At 42.0% G+C, this 20872-nt stretch overlaps 1 protein-coding gene across 7 annotated transcripts in view; it reads left to right on the top strand.

The window, feature by feature from the left end:
* Positions 1-20239, top strand: part of BCL11A (BCL11 transcription factor A) — a gene marked incomplete at its 3' end in the record, with an annotated part of 96448 nt that extends 76209 nt beyond the window's left edge. For 2 of the 7 annotated variants that reach the window (XM_081265325.1, XM_081265328.1), the window contains 2 exons: positions 4622-4723; positions 9980-12000. In XM_081265325.1, the coding sequence (XP_081121451.1) occupies positions 4622-4723; positions 9980-12000 (2123 nt within the window). Of the gene's footprint in view, positions 1-4621; positions 4724-9979; positions 12001-19811 lie in introns of those variants that run through there. The other 5 variants (XM_081265331.1, XM_081265327.1, XM_081265330.1 and 2 more) reach the window with 5 other exon arrangements.
* Positions 20240-20872: the final 633 nt, after the last annotated feature.

A 20872-nucleotide genomic window follows, 5' to 3' on the forward strand; every position in this document is an offset into this window, starting at 1 on the left:
TTGCCTGTTGTTTTTGTGGCTGGAATCCAGCAATTGGTTTGAGAACTGGAACTGATTTTTTCAGAGAACTTTACAAGCATGTAGTGTGCACTTAAAGTGTGGCCTAGAAGGTGGCTACTGGGAGGATGGGGGGACTTGAGAATCCTGGAGGTGAAAGGGACCTACAAGTCCTTTATTTTGGCTTGTCCCCAATATAGAGATCCTTTCTGGTCTTGATGGGTTGTCTTTCATTCTCCTCTCAAGGACCTAAGGTGAAAGAGAGTTTGCAAGATATTTTTTTTTTTCCACTTGAGGACACATATATCTAAAAACGCATGTTTAAGAAAATACATATATACACACACATTTCAATGAAGAGCATATGTCTGTGTATTCTTGTGGAGAGGCTTGGGATTGAATGATATTCCTCTCCCTTGTTGTAGTGCTGGGGATGAAACCAGGGCCTCACACATGCTAGGGAAGCATTCTACCTCTGAACCACATCCCTAGTCCCTAGATCTGGCCTTTCATACCTGATAGAAGTTGGGCTCTTGAAGCAGTCGTTAAGTGCGCTGGAAATGAGGCTTTGATCTTAGCTGCTTTGCATACTTGGAGATCAGAATATTAGTTGTCGATTATTAGTCATTAAAGTGGTTATATTACACATTCAATGATTAGTTGCAGAAACAAACAGCAAGTTACAGTCGAGGAATCTCTAAGATATTCTGGTGGAACCCCAAAACTTGATTTAATGACCTTAAATTCCAGGGATATCCCACTATGTCAAAAGTTGGTACCCAAATTAGGTTAGAAATGTAAAGTGACCAATGTGTAACGTGAAATCAAAACCATACCTGATTTGTTGCAGATTTTTAATGAAATACAAATAAGCTTCATTACATTTTATTCAGCCAGGAGGGAACTTTGCAATTTAATAATGCAAAAGGCATTTCTGAGACCCAAGTGGAATGGGTCTAGAGAGACCTTTATGAAACAGAACAGGCTGACACACCTTCTATCAGGGGAACACAAAGCTCAGGAGGAGACTGATTCCAAAGAAGGTAGCTTGTCTAGAGTCTGGAAAGATGACAGGCCTCCTGTTCTTGCTCTGTCCATACAGCATGCTTAAATATTTCAGCTTTGATTTTTTTTTTAAACAATGCTGGGGATCAAATCCAGGGCCTCACACATGCTAGGCAAGTGTCCTCCCACTGAGCTGTAGCCCCAGCCCAAACATTTCAGTTTTTATGCAGTAGTGAGGATGCCATCTACCTTACATTGGGTATTTTCTTATGCTAAGAGGACGCACTACTTAACAAAGAGACTGGATCTATTCCAGGTTCTCGACAATGACCCTGGGATAGAGAGTGGAACCTCTTAATTTCACATGGAGAGACCCTTAGGGATACCCCTGATTTTTATTCTTCCTGTCCTAAAGGAGGTGGGTCCTGGTGGAAGGGAGGACAACCTCATGGCCCATGAATCTCTGCCCAGGGAACATCAAAGCTCCCAGATCCTTACCTCTCCTTAATCTAAGATGGGACTTATTAACCTTGATGGCTCTCATCAGAGTCACCTGGAGGGCTTGTTTAACACAGATTGCTGCTTCCTCACCTTCCTGCAGTTTGTGATCCAGTAAGTCACAGGTGAGGCCTAAGAATTTGTTTCCAACATGCTTCCGGGTGGTGCTGATGCTGGGTCTACTCTGTGCATTGAGAATCGCTTCCCTGAGTGTGCCAACAAAGAAATAGAGGGCAGAGCTAGACCACGCCCCTTCTCAGCTGGCAGTGGAGCCCATCTCTGCCTGGGGAGAATGGAAGGGAGGGTGGGAAGAGAAGCAGCTTTCCATCAGCACAGCTCTTTCTCCCTCTCAACGAGGGAAGGCAGAGCTGCTTGTTGGGTTTGATGCTCAGAAGCATTAATTGTGATACTTTACTTTGCCTAAGCTGTGATGAAATAATTGAAGGCATCATAGTCAAGAAGTTAAACCCTAGGGAAGCTATTAACAATTGAGCATTTCCAGTTCTTGTGGGAATGTCAGTTCTCCTTACCAAAGAGAATATTATGGACGTGTTTAGTGGAAGAAGCAGCAAAATCAGCTGGGTTCCCAGTTGGCTCTGCTTTGACCCTCTTCCTGGAGAAAGAGAAATGCAAGGCCAAGTCTCTGGCACAAAGACAGCATGCCGCATTCTAAAGTGAATAGTGTGTTAGGCTGGTAGCAATGCTTTGTATCTCTTCAGCTGGCTAGTTCTTAGGGGAACAGAGGTAGAGGGTGAAAGGTAGAGGCTCAGAGCAGACAGTATTTGCCAGTTGTAAAACCAAGTCAGCTCATTGGGACCTTTTGAAAGCCCCCTCCTCATACCTGTGGGCTGTTAAGTGCTGCCCCCATGAGTTTGTTAAGTGCTGCCCAGTGCGTCAGTGGAAGGAGAGCCTTCTTTGTGGGTGTTTCTAGGCATTGAAGACCATGCAATGGCAAGTAAGTTACTTAATTTCTCAAGGCCTCAGTTCCCCCATCTATAAAATGGAAACACAGACTTTGCAATTACTAAGATTTTGTTTTAATATTCAAAAACTAAAACCCCTATGGGCCAGGGTTGTGCTTCAGTGGTAGAGTGCTTGCCTAGTATGCATGAGGCATTGGGTTGGATCCCTGGCACTACATAAAAATAAATAGACAAATAAAATAAAGGTTTTTTTTTTTTTTTTTTTTAAATCTAAAACCCCAAACAAACCATGATGCCAGATAATCTAGTTCATGAGATGTCCCTTCACCACTTGATCTGGGCTGCTGTTCTGGGCTCAGCTTATTTAGTGGGAATGGGTTAGGAGACAAGCCAACCAGAGACGTGCTAGTGGCTAGCCGGGAATGGGCTAACAATTCTCCCATTTTTTTTTTTTTTTTTTTTTTTTGCTGGAATAAGTGGCAGGGAATTTGAAATTAGACTCTCTTCCCATTCGAGGGTTCAAAAATCTTGTGGCTTTTGTCCTGGGGTTACAGATATCTAGGTAGTGTGGGTTTCCTAGGAAAAGGATTCTAGTCTCTGCAACAAACTTGCTGAGGCAAGAACAGGTGCAAAAAAAGAAAAAAAAATGGAATCTCAAGTTTTTCTTGCAAATTGATAGGACTAAATTTTATTGTGAACTCTTGATTCATTTAACATAAGGAAGCAAGTGTAGGTGTACGTTTTTTCTAAGTCCAGACTTCCCACTTTTGTTGGTTCATTTTGTGGTTTATATTTTGTGTTGAGTTAGAGAGGAGGATAAGTCTCCATAGATGGTTTCAGGCTAGATGGCATCTCCTAGATGGCCTCCCTTTGGAACCCTGCTGACAATGGATTTATGCCATCTGTGTAAGAGCTTTCTCAAGCCACACATTAAGTTCCCCATGAAAGGGAACCTTGTCCCAATTGCCCTGGCTGCATTTGTCCATGTGGTCAACACAAAGAGAATAGAACATATTTCACTCTTGGGATCTGCTATCCCAGAGTATACCCCCAAACACTTTTAAGTGTTCTTATTATTAAGCTAATACAAAACATACTCTGTTTGCTCACATTCAAAGTTTGTTTTTCTTCTCTCCTGCCTTCCCTAGTCAACACAAACTCCAAACCTCTAGAGGAGCGTCTCTTACTCCATCTATCTTCCACTCTGTCTCAAGGTGGATATCTACATCATTAGTTAGCTGAAGGTAGATTTGGAAAACCTGGACACTTACCACAGAAACCAGATAATTCCCAGGTTGCACAAACCAAATTTCCTTTCTTACAAACATCAGTGTTAGGAATGCTTGGTTGACTGCTAGATTTATGTTTATTAGTAAGAAAAATTAACTTTTTTTTTTCCCACCAGATATGCAGTTGAATGGGGAAAGTGGGCCCTAGTTTCTGGATGTTGCTATTATTGGATGTTGGTTCTTTCCTTGTCATTTAATGATAAGATCCAGCACCTTCAAGGTGGGGATCCAGCCAAAGTTATTTTAGTCCCAGAAGTCTAATCTTCATTCTCCACTGCTTTGCATGATGAGAAGTCATGCCAACAGGGTACCCCATTGATAGAATTTTAGAGTGTGGCCCAACCAAGTCCAGAAATGCCTGAGGCTTCCCCATCACTGAAGGTCCTGTTGTAAATATAGCATGGGGAGGGGGATGTGGGATGGGGAAGGTGGAGTGAAAGTATCCCATAAAAATGGTTCATGAACCCACTCATTTCCTATTAGCATCTTGGTTTTTGCTTGGGCTTGTCTATAAAGTCAAGTCAATGTATGCATGTAAACCAGCCTTGCAGATAAATTTCCTTTTTCCAGCCATAAATATGTAACATTATGAATTTTCTCCTTGCTATTTATATAGCAATAATAAACAAATAACAACAAATAATCAAGCAACTGAACCTAAGAACCACCCCCATACCTAAAACAAACCCTTTCCCTTTTGTCCAAAAAGTACAAAATTAAAAAACAAAACATAAACCGTGGGAAACAACTCACCACTTTCCTTTAGTTTCAGGCCTTGGGCCTATTAACTATCTGCAAGGCTGTTGTAATGATGTTAATCTATTTTAATGGAATTGAAATGTGATATCCTGTGGTTTACGATGCACATTGTTTATGGATGCAGTGCTTGATTTTGGGTTTCTTTCACAGATAAACTTCTGCACTGGAGGGGCCTGTCCTCCCCTCGTTCTGCACATGGAGCTCTAATCCCCACGCCTGGGATGAGTGCAGAATATGCCCCGCAGGGTATTTGTAAGTTGAGCATTATTTCTTATATAAATGTCTATGTGTACAGAGATGAGAGTTTCTAGAAATTACACCTTTACTTTTTAAGTACCAGAGTTACATCTAAAACAGATTGGCACCCACATACATATTATTCCATTACTCACTTGGCACCCATACCCCCACTCCTCTCATCTCTGAGAGTCTTTTCCCTAAGGTTTTTCCTGGCTCCATGGCTGGTGGCTAGATACCTCATCAGTTCAGGGCCCATTATATTGCTGAACATTCATTCCCGTGCCTCATGGAGGACTTTGAATTTATTCCATGGCATACCCTTTAGCAGAGGCCAGAATCACCAGGCATCAGTTTAGAGTTACTTCTGAGTTATTCGAACTCATGTTATTTATGCATTTACTTGTGTATTTGAACATGGTGTGTGTGTGTGTATATATATATATATATATATATATATATATATATATGGTATTTTATATATGTGCACATATATGCATACACATAATTTCTGCTTATTTTTCTTCTAGTTTTAGAAGAAAATGCAAGCACTGTAGTTAAAATGTAGATTCCACTACCACACTACCACTACCACCATTGCCCAATTTACTTAAATTTTATAGTGGGGACCTTTGAAATTTAGTGTTCATTTATGAAAATGTTTTTTGAATGTTATTTTATAAGGTAATACAGTTTGCTTATCTTATGTAGAAACGTGGTGTGAATTATGCATGGTTAGAATGTTGAGGGGAGGGGCTTGTCTCACCCCTCACCTCCCAAAAAAGCAGATTCAAGGAAATAAAGAACTGTGACATCTAATTTTTATTTTGCAAGTACATGAAAAAAAAATTAATAACCTGCTATGGGAAGGAAAAAAGAAAGGATCATAGAAAGGGAGTAACAGAGAGTAAGATATATTCGTAAAGGCTAGAAAGGAAACTGTTTTTCCTTTTAGAGGGAAATTAGACTTACCCATCTTGTGAATGGTGTCTGCAGGGCAGGGCATGCACCCTGAGACCAAATTCAAAGCCAGTTGTTTATTTTTGTTAACTCGAGGTAATCCCAGGCAACAAAGAGTTATTATAGGAATTTCAGAAGCCCTTGGGTCCTGAGGGTTGGGTGGTGCCTGGTTAAGAGCACCTCATCTGCCCTTCCTGCAAGCTGGGCCTTAGCCTGGGTTAGGTCACACACTGCAGAGAGTTTAAGGGGTTGGACTCCTGGTTTCGAGTCCCTACATGTTGGCTGGGTGGGAAGAACTCTACTCCTTTTACTGGGGGTGCCTGGGGCCTGCACTTGGCTGTGGGAACAGAGCCATCCTCGGAGGAGGGAAGGGAAACCATGGAGTGGGGAGATGGAGAGGAGGGTGGAGTTAAGAGGCCAAGGGCTGCTAGCTGGGGAAACAGTTTATTATTCTGTCTTCAGCTTGATCTTCTGAGAGTTGGGAGTGTGATCTGATGAGTGGGAAAGTAGGAGCCTGATATAGAACCCCTGTCCTTTCCCCGCTACCCACAAAGGGAGGGTCCAGAGTTTGACAATGCCCAGGCTGGCAGGACCAGTTTAGGAGTGAGCAGACCAGGTATGTGGAAATGGGTTGTGGGGTTCCAGAGGGTTCTAGGGCAAAGCTGATACCCACCCCATTCTGCTGCTTTGAGCAGCTGCCCTTGGCTTTTCGAGCCCACAGCTTTGTGGCCCCCACGGTTGTGAAAGTGGAAGAGTGACTTACCGTTGTCCCCTCCTGACCCTCTAACCAGAGCCTGGGGTAGGCCTGCCCTGGGACTTTCTTCTGCATGTGTACTGGGCATGTAATGCAGTTAGTCATTACCCTCAGTGATTAATCACACCCGGTAGGAATGAAAACTCACTGGCATGTTGGACCTGATAGTTTACAGAGGGTTTTTAGATGGTTCTGTCATTTGAACCTCACAACAATTCTTTAAAGGCACTGTTTCTATGCTCATTTTACAGATAGGAGTCCTAAGGCTCAGAGAAATTAAATGACAGTCCCAGAGTCGCAAGCTAGTAAATAACAGAACCAGAGGTCCCACTTCGGACCTTCTCGTTCTTCCAAATTTTGAGGCTTAAGTCACATGACTTTTTTTTTGTATTGGTGACCCACTAGAAATGGGGGGTCATTCCTTCCCGCTAAATAAAATAAAACCAGGAGGTGGGCTAACAGCTGCCTTTAACCCTTTCAGTGCCTTGAGTTCTTATGCTTGGGGGCCAAGTCTCACTTTATTGCTTCAAATCAAAACAATCCCAGTGAATGCCCAATGAGGCTCTCAAATCGAGAAGTTGATTTTCATCAGAGTAAATGAAGAATATTATTATATTTTACACGTCAATAAATCAATGTAGCCCTAATTTTGCCACGCAGGAAATCAATTCTGGTCTTTCTAAACCATCAAAGATGTTATGAACAAAGTAATTTCACAAATTATGGCAAGTAACACATTTATTGATGACTGCAGTTTAGGAATTTAGAATCTGTGAGCACTGTAATATAATATGGTGCACCGGCATGAGCTGAGTGAAATACAGATTATATGGTGAAATTGTAATGCATCATTTGCTATTAGTGGACTGGTAATAATTACCAGTTTCAAAGCAGCTCTTTCCGTGTAATCTTTAGTCTCAATCGTAACAGCCCTTCTCATTGACATTATGATTACACTAGCTGCCCTCATGATCTAGAATATCTAGTTGATGGGAATACTAAAATGCGATAGTGAAAACTCTATGTTGTATCCTCATTATGAGATAAAATGCCATTTTCTCTGACCTGATGTATGAGAGGGGGAGGGATAGCATCATAGTGTTAACATACTGTAACATAATCACATAACTGGCTCTGAAAAAAAATTTTAAGAAGCACAGGACAGCAAAATAAAATGGACTTTTCTTGTTGAAGCCTCTTGGAAAGGATACAAATGAGCTTCTTGACGTAGTGCCGTATGCCACAGCTCTCGGCATTTATCAGTGGTAGCATCATGGCACATACGAAACCAGCATCACTAATTATGGGTCCAGTCCTGGGTTTCAGGAGAAGATTATAAGGGTAAAATATGATTTTAAGGCATCTTGAAGTGGTGAAAGTGTGAAGGGCTGGCTTTAGCTGACAAATTTTCTTTTTATGTCCCCAATTCTGATTGTCAGGCTAAATGTATGATAATAACCCAAAGTCCTAGGGGGGCAAAGGAGAAGGCCACAGAGGGTCACAGTACTTGGAACCAGATAGTTTTGTCCCTGTCTATTTGGGACCCAAGTCATTGTTCAACAACAACAAAAAATTTATGAAAATACTCTCAATGAAGCTTTTTATTTCCCTTTGAAGAAAAGAGGCAAACAAAAATAGGCAGATAATGTGATACTAATGTCAGCGTTTTCTTTCAAAATCTTTCTGCCTCCCTCCCCCCACCCTTTCCACATTAGACAAATGTTTGAAACCTAATTTTGGTATCTTACCATCTAATCTTGTTAAAGAGATTTACCCAGGAGTGGGATATATTGAGTGAGATTATAAATGCATTGTAAAGTAAATTACAAGGTCAGGGCAGGAGTCCATTATTTAGACAAGTGCTTGAGCGAGGCTGGCTTGTTTTGGAATATGAGTGTTTGGGGCTCCTAAGAAGACCCTGCCAGCTTTTCTTTCTGACTTGCTAAATGGAGGAATCATATAATTGATGAATTCCTCATTTCCACTCTTTAGCTCCCTGGTGAATTCTGTCCTTTTAAAAAAGTTACTGACAAATGCTAGCTGTGGGCTGAAGGAACTCTGCTAGCCCCTCTTTTAAAAGAGGGAGAAAGTTTATTTCTCAGTTATATTTTAAGCTCTGTCTTTTTTCAGAATCCCTGGGACATTATCCATTATTCTCATCCTTATCCTTAGGCCACCATCACTTGTGCCCTTTCTAAGGCTACAGTTGACTGGTAAACTGTTGGTTAGTTACTCCATATATGTATGCGTATATATATGTGTGTATATATATACATATATATATGTATATATATATAAAACACATACATGTACATTTTAATTTAGCTATCTCCCAAAATGAATGATTTCGTGAAGTCAAGCTGGCCCCCTCTTTGCCAAAGTGGCATTTACCACTCTCGGGTTCTTTTCAGCAAGAGAGAAATAATGTGACTTAAGCAGGGCCCCTCTCCAGACGGCTTGGCTACTGGCCAAAGAGTTGACTAGCTGAACTGTATCTTTCTGTTTCTTTCTCAACTGGAGCCCAGTCTCAGCCGAGGGCGCAGGATGTTGTATAATTTGGTTCACGTTGTTAGCCTCTCAAAATAATGAGGAGGAGGCTAGTGTAGCATTGCTCAGCCTGCTGCCTGTCATGGTGTTGGCGGCCTTAACTGTTCCTTCAACCAGGATGCTGTGTCTGCAGAAGTTGGCACCAGCCACTCCTCCTAACTCTTCTTCAGACTTGCATTTGCTGCACTGGGGGACAACTCCTAAGCATCTCCGTGCAGCCTTTCAGTTCAATCTGAATTAAATTTTTCTTTTGAGATTTGCATGACATTCCTTGAGATTAAAAAATGGGTGTCCCCTGTGGGGGATTATGAATAGAATCCAGATTAGAACTCACCCATGGGCACAGAGGTTGGGATGGGAGAATGTTGCTAGTCTTTGTTCTGTGGAAGAATTTTTTGAGTCCCTTCTCATTTTTACAATGTCAACAATTAGTATATTTCAATTAAGCCTCAGTAGGGCTACAGAGATCTATGGTTAGTTTACCTTCTTCTTCTCTTTTTGGATCTAGATGGAATGATTACCTATTTAGAAAATTCACCTGCCACTCAGAGGAGAATAGACTAGGATCATAGGATTTGGGAAGCAAAACAATTTTCTTCAGTCACCTTGTCGGAGTAACAGATGAGGAAACAGAAGCACAAAGAGATGAAATGGCTTGCCCCCAACCACAGCTTACGAGGTTGGAAGGTTCATAAGACATTTGCCAAGATCCCTAGAATATAGGGACCCTCATTCTCAAGCTTGAATTGGTTGGAATTTTTCTGCTTTGGGGTGTGGATACAGAATTCTTAGAACAGAGTTTAATGACAGGAAGACTGACTCATATATATTTATTGGGCATCAACCACCAGATGGGCCAGGCACCGTGTAGGCACAGGGGTAGGTCTGTGAGGGCTTAGGCATTGGGGTAGAGGGGCCGGCAGGGAAAACTGAGGGTGGAACATGAGTAAGCAATTGCTGATGCCGCCTCGGTGATTAAACATTGATGTTGCTGTTGTATTATTTTGCAGGTAAAGATGAGCCCAGCAGCTACACATGTACAACTTGCAAACAGCCATTCACCAGTGCATGGTTTCTCTTGCAACACGCACAGAACACTCATGGATTAAGAATCTACTTAGAAAGCGAACACGGAAGTCCCCTGACCCCGCGGGTTGGTATCCCTTCAGGACTAGGTGCAGAATGTCCTTCCCAGCCACCTCTCCATGGGATTCATATTGCAGACAATAACCCCTTTAACCTGCTAAGAATACCAGGATCAGTATCCAGAGAGGCTTCCAGCCTGGCAGAAGGGCGCTTTCCACCCACTCCCCCCCTGTTTAGTCCACCACCGAGACATCACTTGGACCCCCACCGCATAGAGCGCCTGGGGGCGGAAGAGATGGCCCTGGCCACCCATCACCCGAGTGCCTTTGACAGGGTGCTGCGGTTGAATCCAATGGCTATGGAGCCTCCCGCCATGGATTTCTCTAGGAGACTTAGAGAGCTGGCAGGGAACACGTCTAGCCCACCGCTGTCCCCAGGCCGGCCCAGCCCTATGCAAAGGTTACTGCAACCATTCCAGCCAGGTAGCAAGCCGCCCTTCCTGGCGACGCCCCCCCTCCCTCCTCTGCAATCCGCCCCTCCTCCCTCCCAGCCCCCGGTCAAGTCCAAGTCATGCGAGTTCTGCGGCAAGACGTTCAAATTTCAGAGCAACCTGGTGGTGCACCGGCGGAGCCACACGGGCGAGAAGCCCTACAAATGCAACCTGTGCGACCATGCCTGCACACAGGCCAGCAAACTGAAGCGCCACATGAAGACGCACATGCACAAGTCCTCCCCAATGACGGTCAAGTCTGACGACGGTCTCTCTACCGCCAGCTCCCCGGAACCCGGCACCAGCGACCTGGTGGGCAGCGCCAGCAGCGCGCTCAAGTCCGTGGTGGCCAAGTTCAAGAGCGAGAATGACCCCAACCTGATCCCAGAGAATGGGGACGAGGAGGAAGAGGAGGACGACGAGGAAGAAGAAGAAGAGGAGGAAGAGGAGGAGGAGGAGCTGACGGAGAGCGAGAGGGTGGACTACGGCTTCGGGCTGAGCCTGGAGGCGGCGCGCCACCACGAGAACAGCTCGCGGGGCGCGGTGGTGGGCGTGGGCGACGAGGGCCGCGCCCTGCCCGATGTCATGCAGGGCATGGTGCTCAGCTCCATGCAGCACTTCAGCGAGGCCTTCCACCAGGTCCTGGGCGAGAAGCATAAGCGCGGCCACCTGGCCGAGGCTGAGGGCCATAGGGACACTTGCGACGAAGACTCGGTGGCCGGCGAGTCGGACCGCATAGACGATGGCACTGTTAACGGCCGTGGCTGCTCCCCGGGCGAGTCGGCCTCGGGGGGCTTGTCCAAAAAGCTGCTGCTGGGCAGCCCCAGCTCGCTGAGCCCCTTCTCCAAGCGCATCAAGCTCGAGAAGGAGTTCGACCTGCCCCCGGCCGCGATGCCCAACACGGAGAACGTGTACTCGCAGTGGCTCGCCGGCTACGCGGCCTCCAGGCAGCTCAAAGATCCCTTCCTTAGCTTCGGAGACTCCAGACAATCGCCTTTTGCCTCCTCATCGGAGCACTCCTCGGAGAACGGGAGCTTGCGCTTCTCCACGCCCCCCGGGGAGCTGGACGGAGGGATCTCGGGGCGCAGCGGCACGGGAAGTGGAGGGAGCACGCCCCATATTAGTGGTCCGGGCCCGGGCAGGCCCAGCTCAAAAGAGGGCAGACGCAGCGACACTTGTGAGTACTGTGGGAAAGTCTTCAAGAACTGTAGCAATCTCACTGTCCACAGGAGAAGCCACACGGGCGAAAGGCCTTATAAATGCGAGCTGTGCAACTATGCCTGTGCCCAGAGTAGCAAGCTCACCAGGCACATGAAAACGCATGGCCAGGTGGGGAAGGACGTTTACAAATGTGAAATTTGTAAGATGCCTTTTAGCGTGTACAGTACCCTGGAGAAACACATGAAAAAATGGCACAGTGATCGAGTGTTGAATAATGATATAAAAACTGAATAGAGGTATATTAATACTCCTCCCTCACTCCCACCCGACACCTCCTTTTTTCACCATCCCCCCCTACCCCATAGCCCTCCAGCCCCACTCCCTGTAGGATTTTTTTCTAGTCCCATGTGATTTAAACAAACAAACAAATAATAAACAAAAGTAACGGAAGCTAAGAATATGAGAGTGCTTGTCACCAGCACACCTGTTTTTTTTTCTTTTCCTTTTTCTTTTTTTCTTTTTCTTTTTTTTTTTTTTCTTTATGTTCTCACCGTTTGAATGCATGATCTGTATGGGGCAATACTATTGCATTTTACGCAAACTTTGAGCCTTTCTCTTGTGCAATAATTTACATGTTGTGTATGTTTTTTTTTTTTAAACTTAGACAGCATGTATGGTATGTTATGGCTATTTTAAATTGTCCCTAATTCGTTGCTGAGCAAACATGTTGCTGTTTCCAGTTCCGTTCTGAGAAAAAGAGAGAGAGAGAGAAAAAAAGACCATGCTGCATACATTCTGTAATACATATCATGTACAGTTTTATTTTATAACGTGAGAAGGAAAAAAAAGTCTTTTGATTAACCCTCTATAGACAGAATAGATGGCACTGAAAAAAAACCTATCAGCTAAATGTCTGTCTCTAAAGGGTTAAATGTATCAATTGGAGAGGAAAGAGAAAGAAAGGCCTTGAATTGACAAATTAACAGAAAACAGAACAAGTTTATTCTATCATTTGGTTTTAAAATATGAGTGCCTTGGATCTATTAAAACCACATTGATGGTTCTTTTTACTTGTTATAAACTTGTAGCTTAATTCAGCGTTGGGTGAGGTAATGAACCCTAGGACCTAGCATATAATTCTATATTGTATTTCTCACAACAATGGCTACCTAAAAATATAACCCATTATGTCCTAGTTAATCATCATTTTCCCTTTAGTTTAACTTTTGTGAACAAAAACTGATTATACCAGTATAAAAGCTACTTTGCTCCTGGTGAGAGCTTAAAAGAAATGGGCTGCTTTGCCCAAAGTTTTATTTTTTTTAAACAATGATTAAATTGAATGTGTAGCGTGCAAAAGCCCCGGAACGTGATTAAATACATTAGTAAGGAGTTCATTTTGTGAAGATGCTTGTTTGAAATAATATCTTTTAAAAATTCTGGCACCAAAAGAAATAGATCCGGATCCACTTGGTTGTCAAATGGACAATCACATGATAAACTTAAAACCTAGTATACTATGTTAAAAAAAGAAGAGGCTGACAATGAGGTTTGACAGAGGGGAACAGAGGAAAAAAAAGAAGTGATTTATTAGCACAACATGGTACTATTTGCCATTTTAAACTAGAACAGGTATATAAGCTAATATTGATACAATGATGATTAACTATGAATTCTTAAAGACTTGTGTTAAAATGTGACATTCTTAAAAAAAAGAAGAGAAAGAATTTTAAGAGTAGCAGTATATATGTCTGTGCTCCCTAAAAGTTGTACTTCATTTCTTTTCCATACACTGTGTGCTATTTGTGTTAACATGGAAGAGGATTCATTGTTTTTATTTTTTTTATTTTTTTAAGTTTTTCTTCTTTATTAAGCTAGCATCTGCCCCAGTTGGTGTTCAAATAGCACTTGACTCTGCCTGTGATACCTGTATCTTTTCTCTAATCAGAGATACAGAGGTTGAGTATAAAATAAACCTGCTCAGATAGGACAATTAAGTGCACTGTACAATTTTCCCAGTTTACAGGTCTATACTTAAGGGAAAAGTTGCGAGAATGCTGAAAAAAAAATTGAACACAATCTCATTGATGAGCATTTAAAAAAAAAAAAAAGAAAAAAAACTAAAAAACTTTGCCAGCCATTTACTTGACTAATGAGCTTACTTACTTGGACGCAACATTGCGAGCGCTGTGAATGGAAACAGAATACACTTAACATAGAAATGAATGATTGCTTTCGCTTCTACAGTGCAAGGATTTTTTTGTACAAAACTTTTTTAAATATAAATGTTAAGAAAAAAATTTTTTAAAAAAACACTTCATTATGTTTAGGGGGGAACTGCATTTTAGGGTTCCATTGTCTTGGTGGTGTTACAAGACTTGTTATCCATTTAAAAATGGTAGTGGAAATTCTATGCCTTGGATTACACACCGCTCTTCAGGTTGTAAAAAAAAAAACATACATTGGGGAAAGGTTTAAGATTATATAGTACTTAAATATAGGAAAATGCACACTCATGTTGATTCCTATGCTAAAACACATTTATGGTCTTTTTTCTGTATTTCTAGAATGGTATTTGAATTAAATGTTCATCTAGTGTTAGGCACTATAGTATTTATATTGAAGCTTGTATTTTTAACTGTTGCTTGTTCTCTTAAAAGGTATCAATGTACCTTTTTTGGTAGTGGAAAAAAAAAAAAGACAGGCTGCCACAGTATATTTTTTTAATTTGGCAGGATAATATAGTACAAATTATTTGTATGCTTCAAAAAAAAAAAAAAGAGAAACAAAAAAGTGTGACATTGTACAGATGAGAAGCCATATAATGGCGGTTTGGGGGAGCCTGCTAGAATGTCACACAGATGGCTGTCATAGGGGTTGTACATATCCTTTTTGTTCCTTTTTCCTGCTGCCATACTGTATGCAGTACTGCAAGCTAATAACGTTGGTTTGTTATGTAGTGTGCTTTTTGTCCCTTTCCTTCTATCACCCTACATTCCAGCATCTTACCTTCATATGCAGTAAAAGAAAGAAAGAAAAAAAAAGGAAAAAAAAAAAAACCAATGTTTTGCAGTTTTTTTCATTGCCAAAAACTAAATGGTGCTTTATATTTAGATTGGAAAGAATTTCATATGCAAAGCATATTAAAGAGAAAGCCCGCTTTAGTCAATACTTTTTTGTAAATGGCAATGCAGAATATTTTGTTATTGGCCTTTTCTATTCCTGTAATGAAAGCTGTTTGTCGTAACTTGAAATTTTATCTTTTACTATGGGAGTCACTATTTATTATTGCTTATGTGCCCTGTTCAAAACAGAGGCACTTAATTTGATCTTTTATTTTTCTTTGTTTTTATTTTTTTTTTATTTGGATGACCAAAGGTCATTACAACCTGGCTTTTTATTGTATTTGTTTCTGGTCTTTGTTAAGTTCTATTGGAAAAACCACTGTCTGTGTTTTTTTGGCAGTTGTCTGCATTAACCTGTTCATACACCCATTTTGTCCCTTTATTGAAAAAAATAAAAAAAATTAAAGTACACAATGTAAGCTTCTTGTGTCCTCATTTGACACACTCTGTAAATTACCTTCAAGAAAATAACAGGTTTTAAGAGAAGGCCAGTCAGTCTTTTTCAAGATTATTTCTCTGGGCATTTTGATGCGTGTCTTATACCCTAAAGGAACTTACTTACTATATTAAAATAGACATCTCAAACCATGGATATAGTTATTAGGCTTTACAATTTTAGAATAATTTTCAAGAAACTGAAGGTGTTTTCAGTCTGATGTTAAAAACTTTTGCTCCATCTCTTAGCAGAAATCCATTCAGCTTATTAAGTGAAAAACTTGCTGGTAATAGCATCTTCAACTTTTATTTCCTTTGGATTTTTTGCTGTTCTTGTTGTCTAAGAGTTCTTTTCTATTCTCCCATCATTGTCCTATCTTAGAATGTGATGTAAAAAAGGTTTTGTTTTTTTTTTATAAAGAAATCAGCTCTTTAGTTTCTACCTAATAGTCATTCCTCATGACAAGAACGACCCCAGCCCTCAGACCTAAAAATCCAGAGACAAAGGCATCAATTAAACAAACAAGCAAACAAACCAAAAAAGGAGGGAGGAGAAAAATGAGCAGAAAGTAGCGACCAGGGGTAGCCAGACAGAGCCAACATTCTGGAATCAGACCCTGCTTTCTGGAGATGAGGGTGGCTTGCTTTGTGGTTCTGAGACCCCACAGACCTTACATGCGACAGATCGTTTCCATGTTTTCCTAGGGTCTACCTGGCTGGCAGCAAGTGAGAGTGGGAATACCCTTCAGTTATCTTTCGACCAACCAACAGATTTATGCAATGCCTTTGAAAAGCAAGTTAGGCCTATTTTTTAAAATCTCTTCTTACCAATCTGTGTTGTCGGTTTTACAAATACTGCATGTCACAGCATCAATTTGCTTTATTACAACACATGCCTCTGTGATACTGTGTCCCTGTTCCCAGTGTAGATGAATGGATCCGACATTGTTCTTATTTTTGTAAAAACCAAAACAAAAGCTGTTCTGTCGTCTTCTTGTGGTAGCATTTTTTTTTTCTGTTGCTCAGTTCTTTGCCCTAGTACCAGTTGAGGTGGTCTTTTCATGTAATGCCTTTCATCTAAGGCAAGAAGAGTTTTATCTTTTTAAAGTATAGAGAAACTAGTTTTTTTTTTTTTTTTAAAGCCAGTTTGGGTGTGAATCAGAGTCCACTAAGAGGATTTTGGAGAACATTGTACAGGAGCTAAGATGGGATGGGGGCAGAGTACCTTGGAGAACTTGGTGTTTGTCAGTGAACTGAGAAAAGATGTGTGTGTTTTAGATTAGGTTACTCCAAAATGGAATCCCAAATGCTGTTTGAGACAGATAGAAATATTCTCCAGTGCCACGCCGGTTTTAGACATGCTGACTTCTGCTCCACCATATTAAATGGCCATAAAACTTCCGTGTGTCCCTATTGCTCTTTTATTAGGAGCTCTGGAGTGCAGCTGTGTAGGTTTTATATACAATATTCATTTTAATTTCTCAGTATATGATGCTCTTAGTGTAATTAGGTTTTGCATCTGACAGACAAAATTAATGGTGGATACGGTATACTTGTATGTTCAGATTTCTTAAATCAAATGGGGAACGGGGAGGGGTGCAAACATCTGGTGATAAATCACAGATTATGCTTGATTTACATGGTCCCAAAGTTAAATAAATTTATTGGGAGACAGGTTCTTCAGGTTACTTCACATGACTTACTGAAGCCTTCTGATAAAATATTATTTCTGAAGCTTACTGAACAATAGGAGCATGAAAACTTAAGTCAAAAAAAAAATAAAACTTGTAAGTGACATTTTGCATCTGGAGTCCTAAAATTTAAAAATCATAGTATAAAATAATATTTTAAAAAGTTCCACAGTAAGATGAATTCCCAATATATTTTTAAAATGAAGAAATACTAAGAACAGTAATATCTCCCCTAAATTCTCAGTTAAGTCATTGTAACTATTGATGTGCTTGCTGATGGAATGTTCCCTATGTACTCGAAATCCTGATGTTTCTTTTTATCTTCATTTTGAGAGCAACTTAACAAATAGGAATACAGCAAATACTCTTTCTCCCAGATTTGAACCCCAAAGCTCTCCCAGGGCATATACTACCTCCTTTCTGAGTCTGTTTGCTATCCTCTCGTTATTCAGGACCTGCAAAAGGACTGAAACCAACATGTCTTAAAGGTTGCTAAGAGGTGGGGTGAACTTGGGTCTTCATGTGTACCAGCTGTGGCAGGAAGTGTGAAGTGGTTTGAGTTTTTCCCAGAGCATTCTGTGGATAGAACTGTTTATTTAAATACCATTTTTTGTGTATGCAATAAGTCCATATTGTATATAACCATAGTACTTGAAGTGAGAATTCAAAAGGAAGTGGCAGAGAGAGGGGTTGATTCAGATATGATTTCAATTGGAGAAATAAGAAAAAGAGGTAGGTTATTCATAGACGCTAAAAGTTTTCAGGAAGGTACTAAGATTATTTGGGGCCATTCCAAAAAGGGGTTGAGAAGCCTCACTAATGCTGTCCTGCTTCTAGCACTTTACTCAGAGAGTGAGTAAGGGAGGAAATACAGTGTTTTCTGCTTTTAACCCCCCCCCCTCATCCCGAACACACACACAAACATGATTGTTGGTGACTCTAGGAACTTTGCATTTGCATTCTCTACTGTGAATCTGTCACTCCTTTGTCTCTGGGTTTCGGGTGTTCAAGAATGCATCCATCTCATTTTTTTTAAAGACAACTTCCCTTAAAGAGATTGTGGGAATTTTGCCGATGTAAGGATGGGATGGGCCATGTTCTTTCAACCTTGTTGGAAAATTGTTTTTGAAAAGACGGTTGACTTTTAAAAGGCATGAGCCACTTGGCAAATTTTCCTTGGTGTCTCCTGCAGTCCGTCAGTCTTTCCAATGGAAAATAAATGAACGCATTTTTAGAGAAATGGACACTACATAGACAGAGTTGGGGTTGAGTACGTTTGCTCCAGGGCTCCTGGAGCTCACGCTGCAGACCCGAGTGGTTGGATCTCTGTTTGCTGGTGCCTTGGTGCCCCATTAGCACATGGCCAGGGAATCGGCCTGCAGGAGGACAAGACTGCTTCTCTCTCTCTCTCTCTCTCTCTCTCTCTCTCTCTCTCTCTCTCTCTCTCTCTCTAGTTCCCAGTGTCATCAATGATCATGGAATATGATTAATTCCTCCCTTCCCATTGGGAAAAGAGAGCAATACAGTTCACATGGGTCACTGTACTTAAGTACCTAAACTTGGCTGAACACAACTCAACGGTCTACCCAAATACTGTTTTTCCTTTCTGTAACATGGCAAAAACTATGTAAAGGAAGCACATGTATCTTTCAGGTCTTTCATATAGGCAGCAGAAAAGGCCAATGAAGCAATTTCCCTAAAGTTTCTTCTAAAACCGGCGCCCCCAGATCCCTAGGGGGCTGTGCTTTTAAATAACCATGAATGTGGTACATGCCCATGCTATACTTTGTCTGTTAGGGCTTTAAATACTGGTGGCAGGTCAGACAAAGGGGTTTGACTGGGATATCAGCTCAGGGGGCCTCAACGACAGTGACTAGTGCTGGACTGGGAATGGAATTCCCCAGAGCCCACCTGGACACAGCAGGCCCCTCAGCTCAGGTCTCCACTGCTCAGGGGGGGAAGCCTGAGAGCAGCTGAGCCCCAGACCCCAGGCCTCCTGCGGCGCTGAGTCAGGGGAGAGGAGGCCCCAGGCCCCTGCTTCGGGTCGCCATGGCAACGAGGCCTGGAATGCCACAGAGGTAGCCCTCCTCCTCGGCACATCTGGACTCCCAGTTCTGCTGCTTCAAGTCAATGTCCACAGCAAGGGAGGAACCCGGAGGAAATATCCACTCCCTTCTTCACCATTGCCTTCCCCCTGAGAAACAAGGAAAACAATTTTAAAAAAATTAAAAATAAAAGGAAAAAAAAAGGAAAAGAAAAAAAAAACTGCATGTTTGAAAGAAACTACAGGCAGTTTTGGGTGCAATTTGAGAGCAACTATTTTGGGTTCTGGTTTTCTCTTCAGAGATTTGTTCGCCTCTTGTAAATCGTTGGCTGCTTTGACGTTGAACTTGATGACATTTCATGTTTTCGTTGTGCTGCTTTTACATCAATTTTGATTTTTTTGTTTCTTTATAATTTTATTATTATTTTAAAGAAGATGTCCCCCTTGTCCCCCTCCCTCCCCTGCTGTCCTCAACCAAAGGACTGTTTTCCTACTAAGTTTTCTCAGTCATAAGGGCAAGTGTTTCCTTCCAGGTGTGTCCCGAGTTTAGTAGGGCTATCATACCACTGGGTAGGGGAGGTCTGGGTCCTTTGGGGGAAGAGGTGGTGGGAGGCGTGGGAAAGCCACTCAGAGGTCAGATAACTGGGGAGGGGAGATGGCGTTGGAGACCATGCTTAAGATGCCGGTGGCTCGACCTGTGGTTGATTTAAGTCATAATTTTGAACAGCTAGTGAGAGAACAGAAAATCGCTGGGCCAAGTCACACCTGTACTTTTTTTTCCCCCCTCCTCTGTCTCCAACCTCTTTCTAGGTTCTTCACACACCCCCATTCGGCGTAGTACCCAGAGAGCTCAAGATGTGTGGCAGTTTTCGGATGGAAGCTCGAGAGCCCTTAAGTTCTGAGAAAATTTGAAGTCCCCAGGGCCGGGGTGGACCCGTACCGCCCAGCCGACGTTCAGCGTGGTCTGTCATCCTGCTAGTTTGTGATGTTTTCTGACAGTAGCCTCCAAGAAGCCGTTGTGCGAAGACAGAATCCTGCGGAGTCCTTCCAGCCTGGGCCTGCAGTGCCATTTTATTTATATTTTTTAATAAAAAGTAAAAACAAAAAAACAGACCCCCCCCCCCATTGGAACAGTGAATCAGTCCCATACAGAGGGCCCTCGGACCATCGCTGTCCCAAGCGATGTCAAGCCCTTTTGAAACCAGCCAACCTAATTACCTGTATTGTGGAAATGAGCATGAGCCCCCACCCCCACCCCTTGTTTCTATACATTCTCTGTTGTCTTTTAAAAAGTGTGCTTAACATTGACACAATAAATGTTGGAGCTTTAGGTGGTGTTTGCTTGTTCTTTAATTTTTAATGCTCAGAAGACTGCAGCTGCTTATGACTTTGTATTTCTGTACCTGTTTCCTGCAGCTGCCCATCGGGTGGATAGGAGGAACAGAGTTGAAGAATGGGCAGGAGGTATAGGAGGGGAATAGCTTACTGCTTATCAGATGGCATATATTTTCAAGGAGAATCAGAATGCAAAGCTTGGGAATAAATTGTAGCAATATCATAATTAATGTAGTAGTAGTGTTGCTGTTTATTAATGCTGAAGTGTGGTTTTCCTAACTGTCTGACTTATAATTTGCATACCATTAAATAATGCATAATATGGCACGCTGAATCCTGTTTTTCAAATATATGCTTTTGGTGGCTACCGTGCAGGATTTGAATTTGTCTTTTAATTTAGCTCAAGAAAGATAATGTCACTGGGTGAGTGATAAATCCTAAAGAGGTGATAAATGTCAGGAGTTGCTTATTAAATATTCTAATTTTAGGATCCCAAACCTTCAGCAAATATATCTTAATGCAGACAAACAAACAAA

This window comes from Spermophilus citellus, assembly GCF_964194105.1.
Source record: "Spermophilus citellus genome assembly, chromosome: 13".
Taxonomy (NCBI): domain Eukaryota; kingdom Metazoa; phylum Chordata; class Mammalia; order Rodentia; family Sciuridae; genus Spermophilus; species Spermophilus citellus.